General features: G+C 48.4%; 1 protein-coding gene across 1 annotated transcript in view; it reads left to right on the forward strand.

Annotated features, from left to right (window-relative positions):
• The first annotated feature begins 9,064 nt into the window (after positions 1–9,064).
• The window catches only part of Gchfr (GTP cyclohydrolase I feedback regulator), a 4,839-nt gene continuing 2,333 nt past the window's right edge, over positions 9,065–11,570 (forward strand). The window contains exons 1-2 of the mRNA XM_028766852.1: positions 9,065–9,178; positions 10,606–10,700. Of these exons, the coding sequence (XP_028622685.1) occupies positions 9,143–9,178; positions 10,606–10,700 (131 nt within the window). The 5' untranslated portion in view covers positions 9,065–9,142. The remainder of the gene's footprint in view (positions 9,179–10,605; positions 10,701–11,570) is intronic.

Raw genomic sequence — 11,570 nt, forward strand, 5'->3', positions numbered from 1 at the left:
ACACCCCCCTCTCTCTCTCTCAATAAACCCCCCTTCGTGGAACCATCTGGTCTGCTGTGGTCTGTTCCAAGCTGCACGTGAAAATCTTTTCACTGGCCTTCTGCTTTGGCCTTCCAAATTCTGAGAGTACAGATTTGTCTGGCTCCAAATGTATTTATATACATACATAAAGTATATATATATGACCATATCTCACCATTTAAAGACAGACACAGGTTTTGGGGGACTGACCTAGATAGTTCCACTGTCTTGTTTGGTTGGTTGGTTGGTTGGTTGGTTTGAGGGTTGTTGGTTTTTTCCGTTTTTGTTTTTGGGTTTGTTTGTTGAGATGGGGTTTTCCTATATGGTGCTGGTTGCCTTGGAACTCTCTTTGTATACCAGGAGGGCCTTGAACTCATAGAGATCCACCTGCCTCTGTCTCTCGCCTTTAAAATGTTATTAAACATTTTGGGGCAAAGTGGTAGTGATGCCTGCCTTTAATCTCAGCACTTGGAAGGCAGGAGGATCTCTGAGTTTGAGGCCAGCCTGATTTATAGAGTGAGTTTCAACCCCTGCCCCCCCCCACCCCTGCAATCACACTGCGCCTGCATGGACAGTAGATATGGCAAAGTGGGCAAAGTGCTTGTTATACAAAGCATAGCAATGGATGTTAAATATCAGAACCATGTAAAAGCTGGACATGGTAGCATGCATCTGTAATCCCAGCTCTCCTACCAGCAGAAGGGCTGTGGACACAGGAGACTCTTCAGAGAAGCAATAAAGATTCAACCTCAAGCAAGATAGAAGGCAAGAACATAACACTAGGGGTTGTCCTCTGACCTCCATACGCACAGGTTTTGGACACACGAACTAAGTATTTTAATCAGCATAGAAAATAATGGGTTTCATTGTGACATTTTTGTATGTGTTTTTTTTGGTTTTTTTTTTTTTTGTTTTTTTGTTTTGTTTTGTTTTGTTTTTGTTTTGTTTTGTTTTGTTTTGTTTTGTTTTGTTTTGAGGCATGGTTTCTCTGTGTAGCCCTGGCTGTCCTGGAACTCACTCTGTAGACCAGGCTAGCCTCGAACTCAGAAATCCGCCTGCCTCTGCCTCCCAAGTGCTGGGATTAAAGTCGTGCGCCACCACCGCCCGGCTCTTTTGTATGTGTTTACAGTCCTGTTTTATTCACATTTTACCTGCCATTGTCCTGTCCTTATTCTTAAAAATGAGACATTAATTTTATTCGGTAATGTAGTCACCCAGAACTGGAGTAAACCAGTCTGATCTCCAGGTCACTCCAAGAGCCACTTCCCTGAGTGCTGAGCATCTCTGAGTAGTCCTGGGCTAGCAGAGCTGATCTGGTGGGAGCCCACTGGGAGCCCTGCTCTCCTTCCTGGTCTCCCAGGTTAGGACTGAGGAGCGGGTGCTATAATCTGTCCCCAGTCTCCAGCCACAGACTTTGTTGCCAAAGAGTGGAGATGGGGAGTCCAGAACTGTAGTGCTGAACCTCATATACTGTGGGTTACAGCTTACCTCTTTATATGCTCTCTGCTGGACTAGGTATCTTCCACAAGATGCCGAAACGGACCATGCAATAGCTGTCTTGTGTGGATTTTTCCTGGGAGGAGTAGCGACTGTTGGACCCAGCACAGAATGGCTGTATGGAGAGTGAAGGTGGGAAGGTCCAACCTTCCTACGACCCTCAGCTGTATCACCACGCTAACCTGATAGCCTCTCCTGGGCAGAACAAGCAGAAGCTTGGATGTTGCTGACCCAGTTGCTTCAGGACCTTTCAGATAAAGTCTGGGACTCTAATGATTCGGGGGGAATTGCATCAAGAAAGCAAAGAAAACTGAAGACAGCAAAAAGCTGTGAATGTGAAGTTTGGGAAACAGTATCTCAGTACAAACTATGTGCTCAAAGCAAAATCTTCATGAATGTGATACACACAGGAAGGATTGGATGTATAATACAGATTTCACAAGTAATTTTGATGAAGAAATCCTAGTGGTTTTCATGTACATGGGCAATCATTCCTTCATTCTAAATGTGAGGAAACTCATTAGAATAAAATACAGACAAAGGAATGAATCTAGAAGAAAAATTGACATCTATAAAAAAATAAAATGAACAAGAAGACAGACACATAGTAATTGTGCATATTTATGGGACACAAGGTAACACAAGAGTCTATTTCAAAAAGAAAAAGAGGGGCCAGTGAGACCGTTGAATAGGTGAGGGTGCTGTCTGCTGAGGGTGAATGCATCAGTTCACCCAAGTTTGATTCCTGGAAACTACACAGCAGAAAGAGAAAACTGATTCCTGAAGGTTGTCTCAAAATTTGTCCTCAGAGCTCTACCTGTGGGCCAGGGTTGGGCATGGCGGCTCATACCTATAGTCCCAGGCCAAAGCAGGAGAATCAACCCAAGTTTGAGGACAGCCTGGCCTACATAATAAGACCTTGTCTCAAAAAGACAAAGGAAGGACAAGACAGAGAGAGGGGAGGGGAGCAGAGTAGGTTCACATGCTAGATTCAGTTCCTGTGCCCCTGTGCCCCACTGCAGAAGCAATCCACAAAAGCTGACAGGAAGAAGGAGACAGGAAGACCAGGCAGATAGCCCAGGCAGGGAATTCATTTCCTCCTGAATATTAAAGATGTTATCTAGCAGGAGTAAGGCTGCCTGGGCAGCTGGCGCTGTAGCGGGCTATTCAGACAGAGCTCTATGCTAAGGTGCATCAGCAGGCCAGTTTTGTAAATGCGATAAAGCAAGCCCCCCACCCCCAACACCATCCTAGGTCTCCTTCCCAGCCCACCACAGCCAACTGAGAGAGGTAAACAGAACAGGCTCCAAACCCTCACCCAGCCCAGAATATCTGCCTCATCCAGCTGGCTCTGCCCAAAGTGGTGACACTGTAGTGCCTTGCAATAGTAGCCTTACCTGGTATATAACTTGTAAGGTTTTTAGCACACACACACACAGGGACACACATGCACACAAACACACACAAGGTCTTGGGCCTGGTGGGGTGGGGTGATTTAGTTAAGTGTCTATCATGCATGCATGAAGACCTGAGTTTGGATCCCCTGTACCCGAGCTCCTGGCCAAGGTGACCTGGAGCTCGTGGGAAGGATGGGGTCTGAAGGCAGGTCCCCGGAATCACGGGCCAGTCAGCCTACTTGAATGGATGAGCTGCAGCTTCAGTTGAAGACCATGTCTCAAAAAATACAGTATAAGGACTGGAAAGGTAGCCCATGGTCGCAGGGCCTGCAATGCAACTTGCAATTTGTGCTTGCCATGCAATTGTGAAGAGGTGAGTCTGGACTCGGGAGCATTCCGCTGGAACAAGGCAGATGCCAAGCACACCTATAACTGCAGCCCTGAGTGGTGAGGTGAGAAATCAAGAGCCTCAGGCTGAGGAAGAGACCCTGTCTCAAAGGAATAAAAAGAGAGTGACAGGGAAAATCAGAGTGACAGGGAAAATCTGGCCTCTGTGTATGCACACAGCTCATACACTAGCACACATATGTGCATACACACACACACACACACACACAAATAGATATTTTAGAAACAAAGATTCAGAAAGGAAATGCCCAGCATTGACCTCTAGCCTTTAAACACATGTGTAATATCCACATAAATGGATGCATATACATCACACAGGGACAGACACTCACGCGCACACACAGACACAGACACACACACACATTATTTTTAGGGCTCAGCTGTCACTCTGTAGGCAGAGGAATTTCCTATGTATAAAGCCCTGAGTTTGATCCCCAGTGTAACCATCTGAGGTAGCTCACTCTTGTTATCTCAGGATTTGGAAACCCGAGGCAGAAGGATTACTCAGAGTTTAAAGCCATCCGACTACGTAAAGGACTCCAGGTCTTCCTGGGCTATATAAAGTGAGACTCTGTCTGAAATGAACAAAAGAGCATTTGTAAGTCCCTATCCGCCCCCCCCCACCCCCGCTCCCCATTTCCTGTGTCTCAGAGGTAATGGCTCCCTGCACAGTACTTAACTTCTCCTATCTGTCCTGTTTTTCTCTTGACCACACATTTTGTGAAAATAAAAGGAACACCACGTTGGAAGCAACGCTGAAGACCCCTGTCAAGCCAGACTGTGCTGCCTCCTGACTATAATCTCAGCACTAAAGGCCGAGTCAGGAAGATTGCAAGTTCTAGGATATCTTGGGCTACCTAGATGGACTTCCTGTATGGAGAAACAGAGAGGGGAGAGAGGGGGAAGGAAAGGGATAGAGGAGGGAAGAATAGAAGGAGGGAAAAGGGGGAGGGAAGGAAAGAGAAATGGTGGGAGGGTAAAGTGAGGGGAGGTAGAGACTTACAAAATGGAAGTCAGGATGCTACTGAAGGCTCAGGACTTAGGCATGTCCCAGGCGTCCGCCTAAGGACTTGAGCCCTGCCCGTCAACTGCAGGCCTCTGGAACAGCAGATAATTACAGTGCACCCAGAGACTCGAGATGCTTATCAGGCTACCTCGGGACTCTTGCCTCAAAGACATTTCCACTGGTTCACACAGTCTTCTGTTCTGTGGGTCACACGGTCCATGTCAAACTTCTGCATTCTTTCTCGGCTTTGGAAGTCATTTCTCTTTACCTCTTTATTTATCTTGTTTTTAAAATATTTTTATTATTTACATGTACCTGTGTGTATGTCTGAGTATGTGCATGTGCCTGAGTTAGGGCCCTCCCTTGGAGCTGGAGTTAGGAGCAGTTGTAAGCTGCCTGACGTGGGTGCGAGGAGTGGAACTCGGGTCCTCTTCAAGAACAGTACGGAGTCTGAATCACTGAGACATCTTTCCAGCCTTTCTGTTTTTATTTTAAGACAGGGACTTTGTAGCCAAGGCTGGCCCTCAACTCAAGGTGGTCCTCTTGCCTCAGCCTCCCAAGTGCTTAGCTAAACAATTTAGTTGTGGCTCTAGTTTGTCTGGGTGTCCCTCATGTGTCTAGGTGTCAATGACTGGGTCTGGAGGGTGGCGTTACTGAGAAATGATGAGGCAAAGGATGTGGGGCCTAGGGAAGGTCTTTGGTCATGGGGACAAGCCCTTGTTGAGAACAGGAGGCCCAGCCTCATCTGTAAGTGGTCTCACCCTGAACCTGGAGTTCACATTTTCTCATCTTGCTGGAAACCAGCAAGGACCAGTGCTCCTCCTGTCTGTGCCCTCCCTGAAGCTGGGTTATAGGTATTTGTGGAGACATCTAGCTTGTTACTTGGGTTCTGGGATCCAAGCTAGAGTTCTCATGAGTGCACAGCACTCAGTCATGCTCCCCGTTCCTGAGCTGTGTTGTTTTCTGAAATAGTCTTTCCACGTAGCCCAGGTTGGCCTCAATTCCAAATCCTCCAGTTTTTCACCCCTTGCATGCTGGACCTTTTCTCCTTATAAGTTAAATGTCTCTGGCGTTTCATTGCAGTAACCAGAAGCTGACTAATATACTGATCTTGTAATGAGTTAAGAACTTTTTCTCACTGTAAGCTTCACTTTCCCTACTTGCTTTAGGACGCTGACTCAGAGCCTATCTAAACCTATGTCTCCCACATTGCAATTTCCAAGACCCCGAAATAAGGGTCTTTCATGTTTGTACTTTCTAAACTTAAATTGATACTTTTGTCTGTTTCAAATCACAAAACAAAATATTTAGCTTTATATAACTGGGAACTTTGTGTAAGTTCTGTTTTGTTTTGGCTTTTAGATAGGTTCTGTCTCTGTGTCCCTGACTGTCTTCCAAGGCGCTCATCCAAGCTTCAAGCAGACCTGACTCTGGTTAGCTTCTGAGATGAGATCAAGCATGTTCAGGGTGAGGGGGGGCACTCAGACGGTCCTCAAAGTCCATCTTCATGTCTCAGCTGAGTGCTGAGATGTTGGGGATTGGTTCTAATGCTTTGATTTAATTGGGAATCTGTATGTCCAAACGCTGAAGGTCCTTGTTCCCAACTGGTTCTTGATTGATCAATAAAAGATACCAGCGGCCAATAGCTTGGAAAAGGGAGACGGGGCAGAACCCTTAGATTTGGGTGGCTAGGACTCAGGAGAGAGGAACAGAGAATCCCCATGATGCGGTGGGAGATGGACCAGATTTAGAGCTGCAGGAGAGAGAACCAACTAACCATGTAAAACTTCAGGTAAATGGCTACTGGCCACTCCCCTCATTGGGCATGGGGTAGCAAGGGGAGGATTAGAACTTCCCAGCTTTGGTGTGTGTGTGTGTTTCATTAGTGAATCCAAAGAGTTCCTGGGTAGCTGACTGGAAGCTCATGACCCGCTGGAAGCCAAAGCAGGACCGGGATTACAGAGTCCATCACCCCAGCCTGGTTTATCTAGGAGAAGTTTGATTTTGTCACAAGGGGTGAAATTTGATTGTGACAGTCTCACTTTTGTTCTCAATAGAAGTGTTCTCAGCAGACAGATAGTCCCAATCACCAGCACTTCACCCACACTTGGTTTTTAGAGTCTTTTCTTCCTCTTCATTTTTTTTTAAAGATGCTTATTTTATTTATGAGTACACTGTCGATGTCTTCAGGCATACCTGAAGAGGGCATCAGAACCCATTAAAGATGATTGTTATCCACCATGTGGGTGCTGGGAATTGAACTCAGGACCTCTGGAAGAGCAGAGAGTGCTCTTAACCACTGAGCCATCTCTCTAGTCCCCATTCCTCTTCATTTTTTGTGCGGAGGAAAGTCCTGTAAGGTTTTTTTAAAGTTATTTATTTTATGTAAATGAGTACACTGTAACTGTCTTCAGACATACCAGAAGAGGGCATCAGATCCCATTACAGATGGTTGTGAGCCACCATGTGGTTGTTGGGAATTGAACTCAGGACCTCTGGAAGAGCAGTCAGTGATCTTAACCGCTGAGCCTTCTCTCCAGCCTCTAAGGTTTATTTTTTGTATATATGTGAGTACCTGTGGAGGCCAGAAGAGGGCATAGGCTCCCCTGGAGCAGGAGTTAGAGGCAGTTCTGAGCCATCTGATATAAGAGCTGGGAACTGAACCAGGGTTCCCTGGAAGAGCAGTAAATGTTCTTAATTTCTGAGCCATCTCTCCAGCCCCATTGGGACAGAGGACCTTTTTTGAGACAACATTTTACACTTCAACAGAGGCTGGCCTTGAACTTGAAGCAATCCGTCTCCTGAGCACTAAGACTAGAGATGTGTGCCACCACACACACCCCCCAACATTAAATCTCACTGTTACCCCAATTGGTATTTAACTCAAAGTTCAAGTGATTCTCCTGCCTCAGTCTCTGAAGTAGTTGGAACCACAGTCATGCACCAACACACCTGGAAATTTTCACAAATTCTAAGTTTCTTTCTTTCTTTCCTATCTGTAAGGCAGTCTCTGGGGGTATAAAGATGAAGTTTGCAGGCTCAGTGGGTAAGGTGCTTGCTGCCAAGCCAGAGCCCTGGGACCCACACAGTGGGAGGAGAGAGCCAACTCCTGAAAACTGTATTACAACCTTCAGGAATGAGCCATGACATACAGGTCTATGAACACACAGACTAGACACATGATAAAACATTGTATTTCTAGGACTCCTAAAGGTTTTGAGGATCTGGTTATTGATCATCTCTGCTCCCATGGAGTGTCTAGTCAAGTCAGCTGCCAATGCTGTTTCCTCTACTGGTTCTTTTTGTTATTGGCCGGGGTGGGGTGGGGTGGAGTGGGGAGTTGGCTTTTGTTTTGTTCCTTTGTTTGCTTATTTGGTTTTGGTTTGTGGTTGTTTTGAGACAGATTCCGTTCTCTTTCTTTCTCTCCCCTAGTTACCTCCCTGTTGCTGAGATAAAACAAACAAACAAACAACAATAAACTCAGCAACTTAGGAAAGAAAGGGTTAATTTTATTCTAGCCCACAGTTCCGGCTTCCAGTGGAGCTTGAGATCAAGCTCACTAAACCATGGAACCGACCAAGCAACATCCCAGCCCCCGTAGTTCTTTTTTTTTTTTTTTTTTAATTTTTTTTATTTATTTATTATATATACACTGTAGCTGTCTTCAGACACCCCACAAAAGGGTATCAGATATCATTACAGATGGTTGTGAGCCACCATGTAGTTGCTGGGATTTGAACTCATGACCTCTGGAAGAGCAGTCAGTGCTCTTAACCACTGAGCCATCTCACCAGCCCCGCCCCCGTAGTTCTTTATAGATTCCATGGTGAGATTTTTATTTTCTCCCTCCTAGTACTGGGGGTTAAATCTAGAGCCTCAGCGTTTGCCCTCCACCACTGAATTACAGCCCAGCCCTTTCTGTCCCTTTAACGAGCTCCTTGTTAAACACAGATGTGTCTTATCCCTCTCGCTAAATTGTTGGGGGACGAAAGCTGGTACCAGACAGGTAGAAGATCATATAAATAAATCAGACTAGTTAGGTAAGAAGTTCAGGTTTCCAGGCCAGGGATGGGGCGTGTTCCAGGGTGTTTTTTGCTTTTTAGGGAACCAATCAGAACGAGTCGACTGAAGAATGTTGAACTGTCAACTTCTAGATTAGGGCGTGGACCAGCTAGCTGTGAACTCGCCGCCCTCCCTTGGGTATCAGGCTCAGGGATCGACGTTTCTGTGCCTCAGGTGTTACCCTGTGATCTGCGCGTGCTCCCGAGGCTCCCCGCAGGAGGAACGGGTTCCGCGCCTTTACAGCCAGCGGACTGGCACCCAGCCAAGAGCGCGGATGATGCATAGACTTAATTTGCAGGGCCGTAGGCATGCAAGGACCCGCAGCCACACTTGAAAATGACAGACCCCGGGACTCAGGACTACGCAGGACCTGACACTCGCGCCTAGCCTAGCCTAGTGCACTCAAAGTTCTCAAGGGACAAGTGAGGACACGCAGTTCCCGCTTCCCTTTGGTCCGCAGCGCAGTTTTCGCTCTGCTACGTTGTAGGGACAGGCGGGAACAGGCTGGCATCCGTCGGACTTTGGAGCCTGAGCGTAGAGGTGTTGCAGGAAAAGGGCAAAGGGCCACCCTGGACGCCACTAATGCTAGTGGAGTCCGCGGCGACACGCCCGCTTCCAGGTCTCTGGGCCGGCGGGACAGCGGCGCGCGCTCCTGATTGGCCGGCGCGGTGTCCACACGGCCGCCAAGCGCCGCCCACGGACAGAGCAGGGGTAACGGGACTGTGGTCGCGGGCAGCCCCAGCCACGCACCATGCCCTATCTGCTCATCAGCACTCAGATCCGTATGGTGAGTACCTGGAGTAGGTGACGGCGACAGCCACTCTGAGCGACTTTCCTCAAGGCCCGGCAACCGGCCCACCACGCCCTCGCGGCGGGGACACCAGGCAGGGTCGGGCGGATGCCTGGGCGGGGAGTACCGCGGGGACACCCACGACCTGCTTCATAAGCGCTGCAGCCGGGGCCCGTATGAAGACAAAGGCCACGCTAAGCCGCGCGCAGCGGCTACACCTGTGGCCCGCTCCGGGCAGGACTAGTTCCGATGCACAGAGAGAACTGGGCTAGGGGTGGAGAGGGCTGCAGGCGGCCTGGGGAGAGCACCACGGGGGGAGTCTGAGGTCAAGCTTCTCTAGGTGAAGTTTCCTCAGCTAGGGGGTGGGAGAGAGGTGGTACTGGCTGGTTTATAAATCCCCTCAATCCCCCTTTGAAAGGATACCTGATGTCCCCTCCCACAGTTGAAGAGCTTGGCGCGCTGCGGTTTTCTTCCAACGCCCAGCAGTGGATACAAATCTCGCTTCCAGGGGATAGCTGGGAGTAGTGAGCCCATCATGAAACAGGAGAGGTCTTGGCAATGCCCAGAAGGCAGTGAAAACCTATATACTTGTTGAAATCTAGATTGCTGGACACTTTTGCCTGCCCTCCTCCTCAAATAATAATTATTCTTTTAATTCTTTCCAAGTTTTGTGTATGTGTGTGACAGGGTCTTATGTAGCACAGGCTGGCTTCAAGTTTGTTATGTATGGGAGGCTAGCCTTGCTTCCCAGTTGCTGGGATTACAGGCATGTCCCACCAGGTTTGCCTCTCTTACATTATAGAGTTTGTTGTTTGTTTGTGGGGGCGGAGTTTGAGACAGGATTTCTCTGTGTAGACTCGTCTGTCTGGAACTCTGTAGACCAAGCCGGCCTCAAACTCAAGAGATCCACCTGCTTCTGTCTCCCAAGTGCTGGGATCAAAGGTGTGCTCGATCACCTCGGGCTAAGGCTTGCAACGTCGTACTTGTGTGCTCAACTGACAAGCGTTGTGTTGTTTCTGCCGTTAGGCTGTTATGAGTAATTCTGCTAGGAACATATGATGTTTTTCTTGCTGGTTTGTTTTTTATTTTGGTGTTGGTTGTAATTTGGAAAGTTGGTTTGCCTGTGTACAAAATTTTATGTGGACAGGTGTTCTAATTTCTTTCATTCTCCAGGTGATGCCAATACACAGGGAACCTGGCTGGTGGCACCTGGCTCAAAAGCACCAATAGGCAGTGTTTTTTGGCTGTTTTTGTCAGGAGGGACCCACCGTGCTCCCCTCTCAGTTGTGCTCTACCTCAGCTGACCTTCAGTACCACTTCCCTTCACCTATAGCTTCCCAGGGCCAGTGGAGAGGGGAAGAGAAGTGGAACTGTGCACGTCTGCCCGACGCCCAGCTAAGCAGCTACTGTGGCTTACCTTGCAGGAGGTGGGCCCCACCATGGTGGGTGATGAACACTCAGATCCAGAGCTGATGCAGCACCTGGGGGCCTCCAAGAGAAGTGTCCTGGGAAACAACTTGTAAGTAGTGGCATCCTTCTGTACCTGCTTTTCTCCGGGGCAGGGCCTTGGTCTGCTTTTCCCTTTACACAACCATCAAGCCCAGCGGCAATAGCCACTGGAGGGCTTGATCTCATCCTCAGTCTCCCACAGGGCCCAGAGTTTACCAAAGAGAGTTTCCCACAAACACCCAGCCTTCCTTCAATAAGCAGCTCATCCTCAGTGGAAGTCTGGAACAGCCTGTCCCAGGAGTTTGGGGCTCTGGAAGTGAACTATTTGTGCCTTGTCCTCTCGGCTCTAAATTGGATCCCATCAACAAAGACAAGCTTTGCCTTGAGGGGTTGGCTGAGTGGCAAAGCCCAGCCCCAGAAGTAGAGCAGGACACCTAGGTCCTCTTGGAGTGCCCAGCATGTGGCCTCTTCCCTCAGGCTCCTTCACACCATCTCTGTGTCTAAACACTACTGCTTCCCTTTCTGCTTCCTCTGCCTCTGTCTTGGTGTTCTATGACGGCCGGGCGGTGGTGGCGCACGCCTTTAATCCCAGCACTTCGGAGGCAGAGGCAGGCGGATTTCTGAGTTCGAGAGTTTGAGGCTAGCCTGGTCTACAGAGTGAGTTCCAGGACAGCCAGGGCTACACAGAGAAACCCTGTCTCGAAAAACCAAACTAAAAAAAAAAAAAAAAGAGGCACCATGACCAAGCAGAGTTAGAGGTTTAGTCCATGACAGTCATGATAGGGAAAATGGCAGCAGGCAGACAGGTGCTGGAACAGGAGCTGAGAGCTTTAGACCCTGATCTGCAGCCTGTGTGTGTGTGTGTGTATGTGTGTGTGTGTGTGTGTGTGTGTGAGAGAGAGAGAGAGAGAGAGAGAGAGAGAGAGAGAGAGAGAGAGAG

This window comes from Grammomys surdaster, unplaced genomic scaffold (assembly GCF_004785775.1).
Source record: "Grammomys surdaster isolate TR1022 unplaced genomic scaffold, NIH_TR_1.0 170, whole genome shotgun sequence".
NCBI lineage: Eukaryota > Metazoa > Chordata > Mammalia > Rodentia > Muridae > Grammomys > Grammomys surdaster.